The sequence below is a fragment of the Malaclemys terrapin genome, chromosome 10 (assembly GCF_027887155.1).
Source record: "Malaclemys terrapin pileata isolate rMalTer1 chromosome 10, rMalTer1.hap1, whole genome shotgun sequence".
Classification (NCBI taxonomy): domain Eukaryota; kingdom Metazoa; phylum Chordata; order Testudines; family Emydidae; genus Malaclemys; species Malaclemys terrapin.
In genome coordinates, this window is record NC_071514.1 from 77,791,897 (window position 1) to 77,813,037 (window position 21,141).

Genomic DNA, 21,141 nt, shown 5'->3' on the forward strand with positions numbered 1-21,141 from the left:
CTGCTTTATTGTGTTACATCCGAATTCCTGTTATATCAGGTCACAATATACCGGGGTAGAGGTGTAGTTGTATAGTTGCCTTATATAAGCTATGAATTATTAACAGATTAAAGTCCATCTGTAAGAACTGTCAACCTCAAATAGACTATTAAATGAACAGCCTGGAACCAGGTTTGTCCTTAGAATATTAGTTGTGATGCTGAAATAATTAAAAAGTTGTAATTGAAAATGAAACAATAATTGTAATACAAATTTTAAGACAACTTTAGTGTGAAGAGCCACCTCAGTGCAGCCAAAGATCAGGACATATGCTTCAAAGTGATTTAGAAACATTGATTAATGAATCTTCACAATGTAACTAATTAAGCCACCCAATGCAAACAGGCAGTTTAGCTCTTTCCAGATCCAGATCTGAACTCCTAAAGCTTGGGGGCTTCAGATCTTGCTATTCCACTGTAGTCCCTCTCTAACAACTAACAATTATTCAGTGAATTAAAACTGAACATTTTTACTGAAACATTTTTCAGAAAAGAAATCAATAACTTAACTCAGAATGTTTAAGATTAATTGGACACTTTTTAATTAAAGATATAAAATACTGTCTTCAATAATTTCTTATCTTATCTCCTGTTTCCCAACTCTTTTTGTCCTCATATCTCAATTTTTTCATGTCACTGTGATGATGTAATGCAGGGGTGGCCAACCTGTGGTTCCGGAGCCACATGCGGCGGTTCAGAAGTTAATATGCGGCTCCTTGTATAGGTACTGACTCTGGGGCTGGAGCTACAGGCGCCAACTTTTGGAGGGTACTGGGGGGTGCTCTACCCCTGGCTCTGCCACAGGGCCTGCCCCCTCCCCTGAGCCTGCAGTGTCCTCGCTCCCCCCCCCCCGCCTTCTGCACGCTAAGGAACAGGAGGTGCGGAGGAGGGAGGGGGAGGTGCTGATCGGTGGGGCTGCCAGTGGGCGAAAGGCGCTGGGGGCGGGGGGTGGAGCTGATGGGGGGCTGCTGATGTATTACTGCGTCTCTTTGGCAATGTACATTGGTAAATTCTGGCTCCTTCTCAGGCTCAGGTTGGCCACCCCTGATGTAATGTATAATGCTGTACAAATTATATATTTATGTTCGTATAGTCTTTAAACGTCTTCCAGATTTCATCCATATATCTTAATTCACACAGACATTCTAATAAAGTTCATTTTGTATATTGCAATTTAGGAAATCCTTCATTTTTAAAAAAAATCCTTAATCTTAAAATTTCCTTTGCCTTTCATTCCTGAACATTGGCTATGTGCTTTATTACCCACTATCTTGGGAATTCCCAACCAATCACTTACAATAGTTAAATCAATAACAGCGAGGTAAGTATGCAGCACTCTTTCCAAAAGTGCTGCATCGCCTATAAGACTTTTGGCTACACCTGCAGCTGGTATTGGATCTGCCTGAAATGGATTCCAGAATTTAAAAATAATGTTCCTTATTGCTGTATCTTTTTGGAATAACTACAGTAGGAACAAATATAATATGCATCGTATTTAAAGCTACTATCATTATTATTTAATAGGAAATTTCTCTTTATCCTGTTTGCTTTATTAAATGCAGTATTGATTACATTTTAGCTCCTCATTCTATAAATCTATGAAACATTTCCTTTGATCCAATTTCCAAGTCAATTAAGCTAATACAGTTCCATTCAACATGGAAAAATTGACCCACAGGGATAATTTAATATATCTTTTTTGAATAAAAACTTTCAAAATGTGATACCGTGGGCCAGTTATGCAGCTGGTGTAGATTGGTGTAACTCAATTGAATGCAATGACACTGCTCCAAGTTACACCAGCTGAGGATCTGGCCCTCTGTCTTTATCAGGAGGTTGAGCTGTCAATCATTATGGGTATCTTTACAAATGTTTACTGTTATCTGTCTTCTGATTGTAAAGTCAAAATGTCATGGATAAAATATAACAAACATAACTGGAAAGATTGTTTAAATAGAAGCTATTTTGTGCCTCATTGTTCAACATATAGGCTAGCATACAGCAGTTGGGAATACATGTTCCTTCCATTGCTGTCCCTTTTATGAAGAGGAACATTTCTCCAAAAATAAAATAATTGTAAGTTAATATTAATGAAACCAGACTGTGCAAAAACACTATAAGAGGAAAACTCCTTACTGATCTATCGGCGCGAGAATAACTCAAAACATTCACACGCTATTTGAGTAATGTTAGTATATAAACTTTTTCCATCTAACATAATTAATCATTTACACCTGCAAATGTTCCTTGAACATATATGGAACAGAATGTATTTTTTGCATTTGTTCATAATTTGTTACATAATCTATAAGAAGAAAAATTCAGGTCCCTTGATGGCCACTCGGAGAGTATTTCTAAAATGATAGGTTTCCCCAGGGGGTTCACTGAAAGCATAATATTTTCGAGAGAACATGTTAGATGACACTGTTGGAAACTCAGGCTTGTATCCTTTAAAGACTTTTTTACGTACTTGACTTTCCTAGTCAGTGGGACTACTACCAATACATCAGGTTAAGCACATGCATACATCTCTGCAAACTCAGAGCCTCAGTTGTGAAATCTTTTTCTCTAATAGCAATGTATTCATTATGATAGGTTTCAGTAGTTAGTTCATCAATGCCTTTGAAATATTGGGCGTGTGTTATGAGATAACCATTGATTAAAAAAATCCCATTCATTAACAATTTTAAAATCCCATTTTATATCTTTGGCAACTGCTCTTTTGCTAACAATTACATTATAATTTTCTAATTTATTTAAAGCTCTCTCCTAGAGCCAGTTTGGGGGGGTGGGCGCGGGGGGGAGCCACATTCCTCTCTCAGCGCCTGTATATACAACTTCTCAAAAAATCTGTGAAACTGTTAGTGCTAGTCAAATATCAGGAGGTAGCCGTGTTAGTCTGTATCTACAAAAACAATAAGGAGTCTGGTGGCACCTTAAAGACTAACAGATTTATTTGGGCATAAGCTTTCATGGGCATCTGAAGAAGTGAGGTTTTTACCCATGAAAGCTTATGCCCAAATAAATCTGTTAGTCTTTAAGGTGCCACCAGACTCCTTATTGTTTTTGTTAGTGCTAGTAGGTGTAAATTAAGATTTTTCTCTTAATATGCCCTCTAACTTCCTCAGTCTGTGAACCTTGTGAAGTAGTGAAATAAATATTATTATTCCAATGTTACGAGTGAGGAAATCAAGACACAAAAGGATGAAGTGATTTGGCCAAGATAACAAAGGATTCCATTCAACCACCCTTACTCATGCTGAATTATACCTTACTCCACAATGAGCCCCCTTTAATTGAACTAGATTGTGCCTTGTCCTACATAGCTGCACAGCGGAGTAAGCCCCTTCCACGCCGACTAAACATACACAACTGTTACATTGCATAGGACCAGTCCAGATAGCAGTTCTAGCCCAGCTGAAAGAGCAGAAGACTGCATGCATGATACTGCTTTATGACCAAGTGGACAGAGAGGATCAGAAAGAGAGCATAAATATGGATCCCCACCCGTATGGGCTAGCCAGAACTGTTGGGGCACACAGTGGGGATCAACAAAATTACTTTCCTCTGAGTCTGGGCAGAAATTGTGCCCCCAACCCATATTCAGCGCTATGATTTAAAGGTACACTTGAGCCTAGTGCACTTCTCAGAGAACAGTGACTATAGGTGGTAGATTTGGGCCCAATGTTAGGAGTTTCTTGCTTCAAGTCCTATATTCAGATCACTAGATTGTGCCTTTATCAAGGTCAACATAAAAATGACTGCTGCCTGACCCACAACTCTGCCACTGTAATGCTATGGGGTTCCTATTTAATTTTCATATAATTTTTGAGCTTCTCATGTCCTATTAAACCCTCTATCCCAGTGTTTCTCAACATTTTTGATACCAGGGACCAGCTTGCTGCCTTCCTAAACTGTATCAGGGAGATCTCAGGGATTGGCACTGGTCCACAGACTGGTCGTTGAGAAACACTGCCCTATCCACACTAAGACCTTATCATGTCAGTGCCTCTTAATGGCTCCAACCCTGGAAATCCAAAAAATGACCCAATTCTGAAAACAAAGTTTAATCTTCTAGGTGGCAGAATATTGTGCTCTTATTAGATGGTCAAATCAGAGTTCCTCATCTTTTATAATTTGTGAATATGGCATTCTGAATAGTTAATACTGCTGCTTTGCACCATTAGTAATAGCAGTGCTGGTGTTTGGTCTGTGTTGTTATTACAAGCCAGATAAGGAGAACTTAACTTGTGGAAAGGAACAGATTCAGTGGAGAGACTATATTTATTCCAAGCACTTAAATTTTTACATATTTCCCTAGATTTATATTTTATCTAATAGAGTCAAAAGACTATACAGCACTGTAAAATGCAAACAAACGGATCTTACTGCAGTACAAATGATTAGCACTGTCATACAAGGGAGTTTATGAAGACAACTGTTATGTAGCAGCTCTAAGAAAGAGTAAATTATATTAGACCATGACATTTATTGACTCCCCTAGGACTACGCCACCACCAACTACAGAATAGTGCTGTGCTTTCATACCTGGTTTAGATTAAATAGTTTTGCTCTTCACTCCCTCTATATGCATGATTCTTCAGCTAAGCATGTTAATTAGTCTCTTGCTCTTTTTGTATCTGTAACTGAAATAATTACACAGGCCGTAAATATAGAATATTTATCTCCTGAAATTCTATTGCCTCTGATTTTTAACTGAAGTGTGCGCTCTCATTCCCAGAGTGCTGATCTTCTCACTTTCTGAGAAGATTTTCAGTCAAACTGGATTTGCAGCAAAATGGTGTTTGCCAGGATCATAGAACATGTAACCCATATAGTTATGGTCAAACACTTTCTCTCGTCATTCTTAAATAACTATTTAATTTTTATATATCATTTATGGTAATCTTCTGTATCACTGGAAGCATCTTAAACAACTTAAAGAAGAGAAAAGGCTCAAACATCACAGACCCAAAAGCTCTTGAATCCTTCCTGTGGTTGTGTTTAAAGATAAAGTCCTGCTGTTGAATTCCACACGTCTCTGTTTGAATGACCTTTGAATATTGTGTAGTCCTGCCAGGGTCTGTACAGCTTATGCTTAGTTAATATCATTGTTCCTGTTTTAACATGATCCTTTGTTTTCCTAAACAGAGCTATAACACTGGAGAATCAGTTGGTGATCCTTGCAGCAGAAGCAACAGATGCAGGAGGTTACTATGTCCAAGCAGTCAATGAAAAAAATGGAGAGAACAAGACGAGTCCATTTCTTTATCTGAGTGTAGCGAGTGAGTATTGAAATCTCACCAATTTGCTTTGGTATTGAGGTCAACGAAAATGTTCCCAAAGATCGGCATGCTGAAAAGAATTTACTAGCAAAGTGATCCTGAAAGGAGCTAAGCTTCTCCTGGGTGGTATGGAGCGCACTCAACTCCCAGTAAAGTCAGTGGGAGTCCAACATTAAATGGTTTTACACAAGATTTGGGGTTTGGTATAGAGAGCCTCAGCCTGCTTGGTACCATGGCAAGCACACCATTAATAATCCTTTTTACTGTTTTATTAAAGATTCAGAAAAGAAGGGAAAACAGTTAAAGCATTTGACAAATATTAAGTAAGGCTTTCATTTTATTAACATCCCTTGTTCTCTTTCCCTTTAGCTAGAGGGAATTTTTAGAAGGAAACCCTGCGTATTTGACAGCCTCTCAAATGGAATTAAAGATAATTACTGTCCTTTTAGGGAAAAGAGGAGAAGTTAGTTGAGATGGGCTAGACCTGCTGTTGTTGCTGCTGTTAAACTCCAATCCCATTTCCTAGAAGACAAAACCAAGACATAAAGCCACAAAAGGGGAGAGAGAAGAACAGCGAGGATAGTAAATGCAGCCTTTGTCTTTGGTGTTGAGACTCACAGCTGGAGAAACACAGGCATAGAACATGGTCATATTAACCACTCTGAGACCTGGCAACTTGTACCAGTACTAGGCTATTTAGGGCATTGCAGTTAGCGGTTTGGTTATGGCCTGGTGAGGAAATATCTCAGGATTAGGACAAAGAAGGCCTGGGGTCCCAAGAGATGGTGGAGGTAGTTGTCAAGCTGTCAGGAGCATGAGTACCAACTTCAGGTTAGTCTGTTAAGAAGCAGGGCACACACCCCAAATTGGTTGTGAGTTCTATACTTAGATTTCACCAACCATCAAGTGTGAACTCCTCAGGCACTACAACAGCTTTAACAGGGAGTCACAGACAGTCCCCTTGGGAACTCCAGTTGATCCTACCACCTAGGTAAGCTTGCCTTTGTGAAAAATAGTCCTTTGCATCAAAAAGGGTTACTCCCTGTCCCAAAGGACCAGTCACTTACCCCAGGCATGATTTTAACATAGTCCTTGAGTTTTATCAGAAGGCCTTTTTGTTTGGACTAATTCAATTTTTTTGTCTCAACTTTTGTACCTTTTCCCCTCAACATTTGTTGTTGTAGGTTTTTGTGATATTTTGTGAGCTTTGACTCACTTTTCACAGATAAGATCACAATTAGGGTAAACTTGTAGATCCAGTTATCACAACAGGTCCTTCTGAACAATCAGCCAATCGGTTTTGAACCACACCGTACTAATCTGGGGCTAAAGCTTGACCGCTTTCTGGCCTTTCAACAGCAATTGAGAAGGTGTATACTACTATCCAGTCAAGGGTCACACTGCTCCACAGGCTTAAGTAACGGGGGGGAGGGGCAAGAAACTATCTCTGGCATACTTCTAAGGTGTTTCATCTACCCATCAATATTGCTTCTGTCTTGTCTGGGTTGAGTCTCAACTCATTGTTATCAACATCCTGAGGCTGGCCGCACTCTGAAAAGGTTGGCACAGCAACATGTGGATTGGATGAAAAAGAGGAACAGAGCTTTGTGTAATCTGCACCGTGATTATTGTGCAGCCCAAATTGCCGCACTGGATGCCCTATTTGCTTCACACATGTATTAAACAAAAAGGTGAAAACCAATGAGTAGTTTCACCAGCTGTGGAAGGTTAAAGCTCAAGACAAGTTCCATTTTCTCAGTTATTGTTTTCCCAACTTTGGACACCTGGAAAAAGTGCTGAATACCTACCCGCTGGAAATCGGGACCCTTTAAAGTGGCAAGTTGACCTCCCAAAACCAGAGGCACACAAAATAGATATAATTTAAAATGTAGCGTAGAGATCCAATCCAGCTCCCTTTGAAGTCAGTAGAAATATTTCCGTTTATTTCAAGGGCAATTGATCAGGTCTTAGATGACAAAGAAGCAATTTATGAGCTCAGATACCACAGTGGTGAGCGCAATGGAAATATCTATAATAAATTAAACAGAAAAGGGAGAGAATTGTGGAAATAATAGAAAACGTGCATGAAGGGCTAGTGACTGCTGGTCTTTTTGTTCTGAAGAGGTTTCATAGTCTTATTATCTCATGAAAGCTAGAGTGAATCATGATTGTGTCCAACAGACAGCACAGTAAGAAAATGTCAGTTATATGTCAAATGCAACCTGGACCAAGAAGACATAGATTAGTCATAAATTTAAAATGCCTTATCTTCAACTGAAAAACCTATTTACTGAACTAATAAGTCGTGATTTTTATAAACTATGTATCCCAGCTTCTGTGTAACTCCAGGAGGAATTTTGGCTAGTAAAACCTGGGAAATAGGAGTTTGAGTTCTGTTACCATTTCTGTCACTTGACTTGCTGTGTAAGTTTGGGTAGATCATTTAAACTCTGAGAAAGATCTTCAGCTGGTGTAAATTGGTGACTTCAACAGAGCTGTGTTTTGGAGTAAGGGTATAGCCCCAGTATGCTGCTGTAGCTATATCAGTTTATACAAGCTATGGGGCCTCCCCAATTAATATAGTGAGTATAATAACCAGCAGTCTGATGGGCTGTTGTGAAGCATAATGTTTGTAAAGCACTGAGCTCCTAAAATGGAAACACTATACTATTTAGATGGAAGTATTATTTTCATCATAAAAACTATGGAACCTTGCATATGCATGACTTCACCAGTGTCACATTTCTGGTCAATATCCCCTGAAGGACATCACTAAGCTGTTGTTTGGACCCACACATTGGGCCCATGGGCTTTTTTAGCTCCTCTGGGTCTCATTGGGCTCCAGCCAACATCTTTGGCCTGTTTGGCCCAGCTGTGCTAGGTCCCCAAGACCAGTGCTAGGCGCTCTAAGATTACCCAGTAACTTAAGCAAATGCTTTCCCTGAGTACCATTCTTGTGGACACTCTGGTTGATCGTTTACCCCTTCAGGGACATGTGATATTTGAAGCAAATAGACACAAACTTGGCAAAAAGGATTTCTAATATTTACTTTTTATTTTAGATGGCACAAGAGACAAAAAACCCATCCAGACAAAATAAGAAATATCTGCACACCGTTGTCTGTGTCAGTTTCTTCATGACTTGAGTTTTCTTTGGGATTTTGTAAGAGTCCTCTAGGGAGTCCAAGGTCCTTCTCTTCCCATTCTCTTGTAAATGGCTTTTGCTTCAGAACATGGAGTCTCCTGTCTGACCCTGCAGCCAGCATCCTTCAGGTTAGCTTTTCTAGCAATCAAAAAGCTTCCCTGTCCCTCAGGAAACATGCCCCTTTATTCTTGTCCCCCAGACTTCTCAGCCTCTCTGGTTTTAACCAACATCTTGGTTCCTTTGTTCCTCTCCTGGGGATTTTCTGCTCTCTCCTCTAGAGATCTGGAGAGAGCTGGTTTCACCTTGGCAACAGCCTCCCCATTGTTCTGCAAGGGCCTGGTATATTCAACTGTTGATAGTCCTTAATGACTCTCATTCAAATATAGGCACCCAGTTGCCACTTCCTGTCTCCTTAGCACAAGGAGTATCTCTGGAAAGAACTTAATTTCTTGAGACCATGTAGGAATATAACAGTGACTGGGTAAACTGAGTCGCACATAATTTTCATAAAAATAGAGAAATTTCTCACATTCTCCACACCACATTTCCCCACTCCTATCCATATAATGACATATATACGATGTAGTGATATCATCATCAACTGGTTCCAGGTCCTGTTATCTATTCTCTTCTCTCTCACTTACTCTCTCATGTACAGAAATACAGTAATGCTTTAGCACAGATCATCAGATCACTTCCTGAAGACTTTGGTTTGTCAGGGGAATTAAATAACATTCTTTTGATCTTATCAGACTTGGCAGAACAATTACAGATAGAACTGTTTATTAAAGTAAGGGCATCACAAAACTCTGACACTTCCTCCAGGGGCACACACTATGCACCCAAGCATAGTGAAGCTTGAAGCATCTTTCACATGTAACGTAAGCCAGCTGAAAGTACAGTGGTAAACAGGAAATTTCTCTGCAGTTTCTACCACTTATAGATGAAAGTTATTCAGCGCTTATGATGCTTCTTGATGAAATTACAGGTATTTCTAGAACCCAAGCTTCATGAAAGGCAACTATAAGTAACCAGGTTCACAAGAAGGTGTGATCCTCACATATGAAGTTGACTGAGGTTTCAGTATGTAATAAAATGACAAAGATGATAAGGTAGTACTCTGTGGTATCACTTCAATAAAAAGGTGAGGTTCTGAGAATCCAAGCTATACTGAGACCTAGCTATTAACCTAAATAGAAAACTATTGATAATAAGAAACCCTACACCAATATAACCCTACACCAGTCTAGGAACTTTAGCAATGTGCAGTTATATTGTCAATCTCTCTCCAAATATTTTATGAAAAATCAGAAAGAGCATAGCCCTGGTATATGAGTGAAAAAGCAAGATTGCAGAAGGTGGGCATACGTAAACTGTTTTGACAGCATGGACACTGCTGGTTGAATTGCTTTTGCAGCACTAATCATCTGGAACTGCAATTCAGGACCTTGCTGCTGGACCTTCTTGTTAAGCTGTGAAATATTGAGGTGCATGTCGTTTCAGTAGATATATTAGTAAATTAGATATTCTCAAGACCTATTCATACTGCTAGGAAATATAGAGCGTTCTGCAGACTTGGACATCTTTTTCTGATGCAGGCTTTGTAAAAACACAAAACAAGATTGATGAAAATTGTAAAAACCTTGCCTGCTAGCATTTCTGAAGAGTCAAAAGATAATAAAGACAATTATCATTTAATGAAGATAAATTTCCTCCCTGAGCATTGGGAGTGTAAAAAGGAAATGGTTGTGCAATTGGTAAGATTGGAATAGTTGGGGTCTAAAAATTATACTCCTGGTATGGTTGTATTGTAATTAATTTAAAATACAAGGATGTCATATTATCATGCCTAGCTTCCACTTGCAGTAAGAAGGTATTTTATTCTGTGGTGGTAGTCATCTATCAGATGAAGCTAAATAGACCTAATTGTCCCTGGCTGAAACCCATTTAATTATTCAGTTAACTGTTATCAAAACACAAAATTTAAAAGATGAAAAATATTCAACTTCAGAACTGCAAGGTACTGATTTTTCACCAAAAGTATTTGAACAATAAAATAAAGGATCTTATTACAGTACAAGATGTTTAGGTCACTGTCAGGGTCCATGGAGGTCAAATAACTATAAAAGGGTTTTTACGCAGTGAGCATAACATTTTAGAAATTAATTGCAACAAACAGAGGCAAAGGATTCATTTAGTTTTGGGGCCATATCTAGATTCTTTTATCACATTCCCATCCACACTTCATGGCACCCCAAACTCATCTTTCCTTATTTTCTTTTTATTTATATAACTAAAAAAACCCTCTTATTACTTGTCTTAATTTCCTTGGCAAGAGCTAATTCTGCTTAACTTTTAGCAATTCTCACTTTTTTCCATACGTTTTCTAAGCTCCAGGATGTAGCTTTCTTTGCTGATCAATCCCTTCTTCCATTCCCTGTAGGCATTCTGCTTACTTCTAATAACATTTTTGAGGTGGTTTTTCATCCAGCTGGGTCTGGAGCCTTTCCCTACAAGTTTTTTCCCCTTGTTTGGGATGCATTTATTTTCCCCTCTGTCAGTATTGTTAGGAAGATAAATCATCAGCAGGTCCCGAGTAGATATTTTCCTTTCAGGAAGAAAGCATTTCTAAACCATAATTTCTCTTATTCACCACCAAAGTTTACTGCAAACTAGAAGAGAGGATTCACTTTGAGGTTTTAATGTGAAGTAAAGTCAGCAGATGTTGAGGGTATAGAGGTGGGCGTTTGAAACATATTGTTGCATGAATTTTTCATAGCTAACTCCAGCTGCTCAGATGTAGGAAGAAAAAAGGAATTGGCCAGACCCTCCTGAGGACAGACATTTCTATTCTGAGGTCAAACTCAAGCAAGCTCTATGAACTTGTCAAACTGTTTCTAGTCCTTGCCATGGGAATTTTACATTCACTTAGCCTCCATGGATTAGTTCTGCTGAAATAAAATTAATGCTTCAATAAGACATTTTTGTCTAAAGAAAAGGTACATGGGATGGAAGCTGAGAGGAGAAAATTACATTTCTGAGCAATGATTGTACTTTATAAGCCGTCAGTTCTGATCAGATGCGAGGAAAGTCCAGTATAGCCCAGCTCTGGGTACTCTATCAGCTGTGCCATTTTTATTTCTTTCTTGAAAACAATGCCATTTCATTTCCCTTCCTTTTCTTCACAATGTTTAAAATTTCTCCTTGTCAAGGAGAATTTCCAGGAAGACTATCATTGTGATTGTTTCATCTTGTCAGGCTGGTCATAAGGTGCCATTCATTCTGAGAAGTGATAGGATACAACTTAAAATAAATTTGTGGGGGAGGGGGAGTCTTTATTCTTAAAAGTCAAATATATATTTACAGTAATTGAAGTTACAACAAAAAGATTCCATTAAAATGTTAAAGGTTTGACTTTTGAATCACAGAAACAAATATTAAAGTTGGATTATAGCTGATCAAAGCTAGGAATTTTAGCTAAGGCTGTTATAATTAATTTAACCCATTATAACTACCTGGAATATTGATTTGATATGTTGATATTGGACTACATCATATACATTAAATTGGAATAATGGTGTGCATTTAGGACATAATGGCAATCTTAAACTCCAAATTTCATGACTCCCTTTAGATTGTCACATCTTTTCCTGTAAGGAAAGCTCCCCCGCTTTTTAACAACGGCTGGAAATAAATTATGAATTACAAAGAATATATCATTAAAATATTGAAATAATAAATAGTAGCTAATAATTATCTCTGGAAATCTCATCTCTTTTCTGGCCTTATATCCTTTTAGTTGCCTTCCTTCCTGCAGACTAGAAGGCAAAGTAACTATCTTATGTCCCTCTGTTCCATTGCACTGTTTTGCCAATGCTTCAACTTCCCAGCAGGTTGCATTCCACACATTTCACATCTGCTGTTCCTCCCTGGCCCAGATTGAAAACATCTCCCCTGCTGATTTGAACTTGAATTCCAGCTGACTTCACACCTGGATACTGGTATTCAAGGTTCACACAGCATGAGGGGAAGGTGAGATTGAACATCCAGACCAAGGAATGAGGTAATGAGCAGATAAGATCAACTTATAACTACAGTGTTAATATTTTAAAAGCCAATGTCATTATTTTTGATAGTAGATAATATTTCTGCAATAAAAAAGGCAGGTGAAATTTCCTTTAAAATAACAAAACAGAACTCCAAATCTTTGAAGTTTGAGAGTTTTCGATTTCTAAATCAGCATAACAAAATATGTAAAAATCAGAAGCTGCATGTCTGTGAAATGTATCATTTTAAATATTATTACACTGGCAAATGTGTATCCAAACTTCAAGGTTTTCAAAATGACTACTCTGTTCTTGAACTGGGTGAGCCACTCCGCATGTCTCATTGCTGCTGACTGTACTATGGAAAATAAGTGGGTGGAAGAGGGAACAATCCATCCCTTTTCTCCTAGATACAACTAGAAGAATCATCATAAGAGGGGGCAGAGCCTCTCCTATTGTACATTTTCATAGCTCCATTGACTTCAGTGGGGCTATGAAAATTTATACCCACTAGAGATCTGCCCCCTAGTGTGTATATATTACACACATTGCTCAGCCAAAATAACTGGCTTTGTTTTTTGAATACCTAGCCCCTATTTTAACCTAGGTTTATAATATATATTGAACTTTGTGGATGTAGGTCTATATATCTAGCTATATAATACATATGTATAATATATCTAGGCTGTCACCTAAATCTTTTATTTATATCTGACACATGCAATTAATCTCTCCCTCTCTCTAATCAGTTTTGCTATTACATTCATTGGAGTGATTTGTCTCCTATCTTTGCCACTGCTCTGTAAGTGATATGTGAAGATAAGAGATTCTTAGAGGACACAAACAGGGAAAATAGAAAATTGGATTGACCTTGCAATCATTTTATAAAATGTGACATACATCAATTATACATGCCAGCTAAGGTAATGCCATGTTGTACAAAGCATGATGATTTTCTGGAAGACCATCATAGCAGTAGTAACAAAAAAATTTTATATACAGAAAAGTTTTATTATGACAGTGGACCTCTACTTTGCCAACTTACTGATTCACCTAGAAAAAATATTTTAATAATGTTTTGCAAATTATGGTGAAAACATACTAAATGCCAAACAAATTAAGCTTGTGTCTACATCTTAAAAAGTACAGGCACTTCCAATGAGATATAGCATATACATTTTTATGTCAGTCAGGCTTTGAGAGATAAGTAAATTCATACTACAGTTGTGGGGTTAATTTTTAAGAAGAAATTAAAAGCATGAAGAGTATATGAATGGGTAGAAGAGATGGGTGATTAATAATCCTGAGTCTCTACAGACATGGGGTAAATTTCCTATCAAATAACCAGATACAGATAGTCCTGTTCAAAGTACTGTACAACTAGCAAAATCTGTTTACATTTGGTTCTTAAATATTTGGGTTAGGATACATAAGTTCAGATTCTCAGGCTGAGGAGTGCTTAGCATAGTTGAGGAGGGGGCAAAAAGATGACTTTAAGCAACATTTGGCTCCCTTATCCCAGAGCCCTCTGGTCCTCAGCATAAATTAGAGTGGCTTTATTAGAGCCTTTTCCTTGGACAGTCGCCCTGTACCAGTAGCCAGGGTGTGTGCGTAGGAGCTACTTGGGCAGCTATATGCCACTCAAAAATCCCCTTAGTCTGGGGGATATCTTGTGCGGCCTGACTGCTGCATCAGTTTTAGGGCAGCTTGGGATCATTAGAGTGGTGGAGAGCAGCTTGAGAACGCTGGAGAACCAGGGCTATTGACCATTGTAAATCAGTTTTATTTTTCATTTTGATAAAAATTGTTTTCATTTCATTATGGTGATCGGATATTCAGAAATCCACAGATGCTGGAAATGGTAACAGGAAAAGGATTACCTTCTATATCCAAACTCACCCATAAATAGTAATAAAAGATGTATCATAACACCAAGAAACATACTCTGTACTGCTTTCTTCTGTGTTCTGCTCTGGTTAGATATAATTCAGAGTTAAATATTGCAGTAATAAAGCTAATGACAAATAACTACTTGTCACCTTGCTACATAGGTCCAGCTATCCTCCTTGTAGTGCGAGATCTTACAATAAAGCAGGGTCAAGCCTGGTTATTAGTTGGATACGAGACTTCCAAAAACTTTTGTGTGCTGCAGAAAGTGATAATGATCATTGAACTTTCATGACTACGTCAGTTTTGAACCAGTACACTACCATGCCACTGGAGGGCATTGAGCTGCTTGAAGATGGCAACTTTTCAACGGGAAATAAAACTAAGCTTTTATCCACTTTTGATCATTCAAGCTCTCATGCCAATTTTTAGAAATCGGGAGCTAACCTTAATATTCTGGACCAATTCCATCTTAAGTGTATTCTGCCTACCAAAAATCCCTTCTGTAGTTTCAGTTGGCTACGTCATTACTTCATTTCCTAAACATTATGTGCTGTTAAAGAACTGCAATCTTGCATCCCTGAATTGTCTGAATTTTTCCTGTGTAGGAAGTGATAACTATGTATATCTTTAAGTTTGCAAAATACTTTGGGATATTTGAAAAACTCTTTATATGCATTAGTAATAATAATAAATTATGTATTATTATTATTTCATTTGTTAGAGTAGAGGAGCCATTAAAACTGAATAACAATATCCCATGCTGACCATTTCCTGGGACTGTATGACTAACGACAAATAATTTAGAACTGTCAGTTTTTCTCAACAATGTATTCCCACCTAAATGATCAACCTAAATAGAAAATATTTAAATTCCCAGATAAGAGAACTTTATTAAACATGCTTTAGAAGCATTTATAAAATGTTTTTTAATCAAGATTTTTATATTCTCACCTCTACTAAAGAGAAAAAGATGTTTTGGTTTATGTTTTTCTAGGTTGTTTGTTTGGTTTTTGTTGTTATTTTTTTCTAAAAAAGAATAGCTTCTGGAGTCCTACATATCGGTTTATCTTCTTCTTTTTCTTCAATGCTTAGCTGAATGGTCTGCCATAGCAATCATTCCCCTTTGGTCTGTTCCTGTGTGGCCACAAGGGCTTAATGGGTCAGGAGTCCAACATCAGAACAGACTTGATGCACCCACGTGATACGGGGTCTGCCTCTAGGCTGCCTCTATTGCTCAGTTGGTGGAATTTTATCCAGAATGTTACAAGCTGCCCAGAGAATGGCGGTAGCCAGTACGTCTTGTGATATTCTGGTGACATGTCCAAAAAGCAGAAGACGTGGACAATGGCCCCAGTAGCCTGTAGCTACCATAACCGTCTGTGTTATAATGAAGTCGTTCCTCTTTATGCCCAAGATATGACATTGGTGTTTTGTGTGGAAAGCCTCCAGTTTTGCCCAGTCTGAGTGTCCATGTTTCACAACCGTACAGCGGTACAGAGAGGAAACAGCTCGAATAGATCCTGAGCTTGCTTGTCATGCTGAGCTTGTCATGCTGCTGATGCTGTGATGCCAATTTGGTGAAGAACCTCTGTATCAGAGTTGGAGGAAACAGGCGAGTATAGAACCCAAATAGCAAAAGCTGGAGACTGCTTCAACAGTTTCATTATTCAAAGAGATTGGAGTTGGGGGAGGATCTGACATAGGTTTTTCAGCTTTGTCTTTGACCATGAACCATGGAGCCCAACCTTGGCCAACTCCAGCCTCGCGAAACCTGTCAGGGCTCTTTACTAGAAGAACAATGTCATCAGCATAGTCAAGGTCTGAGAGCAAGAGATCACTAATCTTAATGCCTATGGACCTAACGGAATGACACCAGATACTGATTTAAAAGATGCCAACATTCCAATTCCAGTTTACCCCCTTTGGATATTGCCTTCTGAACTTTTGTATGAGTCTTTCTACTAATCCAACTCATTAGAATCTGTAAGGAGCTAAGATGACTGATTTGAAAAATTTCTGTGTGATTTACACATTCTTATAATCTAACCTATCTAAATCGGGAATTCCATCTATCTAAAGTTGCTGGGAAACAATGGAAGGTACCTGCACAATTTCAGATCTCATAGATTTCTAAAGGTATACACCAGGAGCCATATTTGCCTCTGTCAAAAATTCTAGAAGCTGTAACCTTTTCTGTGAGATTTACTGAATGCAGAATTAACTTAGAATAGCTATTTTAAGGAGAGCTAATCACAATTATTTTCTTGTGATATGAGGCTGCAACAGCTCTACGTGATTTTGTAATAAAATAAGATTATATGCTATCAGTTCTACGAGTTATAGTATGGAACCATATAGGTATCTTGCTCAGCTTCTCAGTGATCTTCATGTCAAAATATAATCATCATGTAATTTCTTACAAATGAAAAGATGTAATTTAAAATGACATGTTCCAAGGATATGAACAGGGCTCACAGGTTCAGTCATCCAAAGTAAACAGTTTAGGAGATATTTGGCAGCAAATAAGTTGAGGTTTTCTTTTTTAACTACCCCTATATCAGAAAAGTTTGCTTATAAGTGTCTCTCTTGTTTTATGCATATTTATTTGTTAGCAGAGTAGCTCAATATAATAAGCAGTCACTGAAAATTTCTGCCGATGGTGTGTTTTACATATATTAAATAGTTCTATTAATGAAGATTATGACATATCTTAGAAATAGTATATTTTAAAAATCTACTGCTTTCCTCTTGCATTTTTGACAAACATAATCTGAAAAAAATAAACGTGAAAGATCAGGGATTATTATTGTCATAAATGTTCAGGTTAAAGCGTTTCTTTTTAATCTTTTATCAATATAAAACACAGAACTAGAAAACGGAATAAGGCTGGAAGTTCTCTTTGTGTTCTGATGCCAGCACTATCATTCTGTCAGCAGAACTACTTGCTGGGAGTATATTATTATTATTTATTTTATTAACCATGATTATTACAGTAGTGCTTAAAGGCAACCAAGAATGGGGCCCCAGTGTGCTGGACACTGTACAAGTATATGTACTCAACTCTAAGCTATATATGCAATGACATGCAAAAAGGCCATCTGAACATTTTAATGTTGGAAAGTCAAGCATTCATAAACTAGGAAATGCCAGATTCAAGTTTGCCCATGCAATCTTAATTCTATCATTTGTGCATATGCATTATGATACCACCTGTAACATGATCACAGCCTATTTTTTTCAGTCAGACCTCTGCTTCATTCAGTTCACAAGATGGACAATGCTTAATGAATTAGCGAGGATTCTGTAGCGAGTGAAGTTGTTGTCTGTAGGACTCTGACTGAAGTTGAAAAGTGTACAGTAAATGAGACATGGGTCTATAAAGAGAGAATGGATAGTCTTGTGGTTAAAGCATTTGATTGCAACCCAGGAGGAGAATCATAGAAATGTAGGGCTGGAAGTGACCCTGTGAGGTCATGTAGTCCAGCCCCCTGTGCTGAGGCAGGGCCAAATATATCTAGACCATCCCTGACAAGTGTTCGTCTAACCCATTCTTAAAATCTCTGAAGAGGGGGATTCCACAACCTTCTTCGGTAACGTATTCCAGTGCTTAACTATCCTTATAATTAGAAAGGTTTTCCTAATATTTAACCTAAATCTCTCTTGCTGCAGATTAACCCTTTACTGCTTGTCCTACCTTCAGTGGACATGGAGAAAAATTGATCACCATCATGTTTCTAACAGCCTTTAACATATCTGAAGACTATTATCAGGTCCCCCCTGAATCATCTTTTCTCAAGATGAAACATACCTGTTTTTTTAATCCTTCCTTATAGGTTAAGTTTTCTAAACCTTTTATCATTTATTTTTTTGCTCTCCTCTGACCTTTCTTCAATTTCTCCACATCTTTCCTAATTATGGCTCACAGACACACTTTAGGAAACAGTACTCATGCTGAGGCCTCACCAGGTGAGTAGAGTAGAACAGAACAATTATCTCCTGTAACATACCTACAATACTTTTGTTAGTACGCCTCAGATGATGTTAGCCTTTTTTGCAACTGCACCACATTGTTGACTCGTATTCAATTTGTGGTCCACTATAACCCAGATCCTTTTCTGCAGTACTACTGCCTAGCTCAGGGGTGGGCAAACTTTTTGGCCTGAAGGCCACATCGGGGTTCCGAAACTGTATGGAAGGCTGGGTAGGGAAGGCTGTGCCTCCCCAAACAGCCTGGCCCCCGCCCCCTCCCACTTTCCTCCCCCTGACTGCCCCCCTCAGAAGCCCCACCCCATCCAACCCCCCCACTCCTTGTCCCCTGACCACCCCCTCCCGGGGCCCCCTGCCCCAACCGCCCCCCCAGGGCCCCACCCCATATCCAATCCCCCCTGCTCCCTGTCCCCTGACTGCCCCAACCCCTATCCAAACCCCTGCTCCCTGACAGGACCCCCGGGACTCACATGCCTATCCAACCCCCCTGATCCCCGTCCCCTGACCACCACCCCCAGAACCTCTGCCCCATCCAACCGCCCCCCTGCTCTCTGTCCCCTGACTGCCCCCCAGGACCTCTGCCCCTTATCCAACCCCCCCCCCCGCTCAAAGCCCCCTTACCATGCCGCTCAGAGCACCAGGACTGGCAGCCATGCTGCCCGGCCAGAGCCAGCCACGCCACTGCGCCGTCTAGAACACTGGGGCAGGCCGGCGGCTCTCGCATCTGCACTGCCCGTCAGGAGCTCACAGCCCCGCCTCCCAGAGCGCTGGTGGCATGGCGAGCTGAGGCTACGGAGGAGGAGGGACAGCAGGGGAAGGGCCGGGGGCTAGCATCCCTGGCCGGGAGCTCAAGGGCCAGGCAGGAGAGTCTGGCCTGGGGGCCACAGTTTGCCCACCTCTGGCCTAGCTAGTTATTCTCCATTTTGTAGTTGTGCATTTGATTTTTTTTTCCTTCCTAAGAGAAGTACTTTGCACTTGTCTTTATTAAATTTAATTTTTGTGAATTCAGACCAATTCTCCAATATATTGCGGTTATTTTTAATTCTAATCCTTTCCTCCAGCGCACTTGCAATGCTCCCCTCCCCCCCAGCTTGGTGTCATCCGCAAATTTTACAAGCATACTCTGCACTTCATTAACCAATATTTTCATTAATAATTTGAATAGTACTAAACCCATGACAGACCCCTGCAGTCCCCACTTGATAGGTCCTCCCAGTTGGATTGTGAACCGTTAATAATTACTCTTTGAAAATGGCCTTTCAACCTGTTATACACCCACCTTATATTAAAATTTCATCTAGACCACATTTCCCTAGTTTGCTTATGAGAATGTCATAGGGACTGTAGCAAAAATCTTAATAAAATCAAGATATATTATGTCTACAGCTTCCCCCTATCAACTAAGCCAATAACCCTGTGAAAGAAGGGAATTAGTTAGTTTGGCATACTTTGTTCTTGACAAATCCATGTTGGCTATTACTTATCACCCTACTATCCTCTAGGTATTTACAAATTGATGTTTTAAATAATATGTTCCAGTATCTTTCCAGATATTACAGGCTGACTAGTCTGTAATTCCACATGTCCTCTTTGTTCCCCCTTATAAAAGAAAGGTATTATGTTTGCCCTTCTCCAGTCCTCTGAAACCACATCTGTCTTCCATGAGTTATCGAAGATAATCGCTAATTGTTCCAAGATTGCTTCAGCTTCTTGCTTATGTATCCTCGGATGAAGTTCATCAGGCCCTGCCAACTTGAATACTTATCTAAATATTCTTTAACCTGTTCTTCCCCCTTGTTGTTAATATTAATTGTGTTAAGTATCTGGTCACAATTAACCCTTCTTTTAGAGAAGATTGAAACAAAATAGGCATTAAACACCTCGGCCTTCATGATGTCAACCATTATTAGCTCTCTTTCCCTGCCAAGTAGTGGACATATACGTTCCTTCATCTGTCTCTTGCTCCTAATGCATTTAAAGAACCTCTTCTTAGAGCCTCTTATGGACCTTGCTAGACGTAACTCATTTTGTCCTTTAGCCTTTTTGATATTGTCCTTGTACATGTTTTTGAGGGTGCCTCTGACAGCACGTATCCAGCCGAGCCTTCACCACTGAGTGAGTTTATCATGTATCCCTGTGAGTGATAGTTTCACAGCTATTAAAGAAGGTAATTGGTAGTGAGTGAATAAAGTTGCAGATGGTCTTTTCAAGGTGATTGCGAATATGAAATCAAGTCTTTAACAGATAGGTGAAAGGGTCTGTGAAACTGAGAAAAGAATATTCTGAAAATCATTACAAAAAATTGGAATAGTTGCATTTGCGACTTATCTGGCATGCCACTGGTCATCACAAAAGACTGGGAAGCTTGGCAAATTGCAACAACGTAAGACAAATGGGCCTACTGTGTCTGAAGAGGTAGAACCAACTACGTATCTGGGGTTTTTTTAAATCCCTCTGGGCTGGGATTTTTTACTTGTAACAAATTAGCTATGAACTTTGGTGTTTATTATCCCATGCTCATCATTAAGACTGGGCATCTACAGATCTGAATAGCCTGATGCACACCTATGATACTATACAATTAATAACAATCTTGGTTCTCTCTTCCTCTGCTATTTGAATAATAAGTGATTATGACAAATGCTCACTTCCAAATAACCTCTGCTTCTGTTCCACAGCCAAGAATTACTATTAAGTGTATTTTAATTTTAATATGGGAAATCTTGTGTCACAATAAGAAAAGGCTATTT

At 39.1% G+C, this 21,141-nt stretch overlaps 1 protein-coding gene across 1 annotated transcript in view; it reads left to right on the top strand.

The window, feature by feature from the left end:
* SDK1 (sidekick cell adhesion molecule 1) overlaps positions 1-21,141 on the top strand; it is a 660,854-nt gene that overhangs the window by 373,877 nt on the left and 265,836 nt on the right. Inside the window, exon 5 of the mRNA XM_054042917.1 lies at positions 5,190-5,323. Coding sequence (XP_053898892.1) covers positions 5,190-5,323 — 134 coding nt within the window. The remainder of the gene's footprint in view (positions 1-5,189; positions 5,324-21,141) is intronic.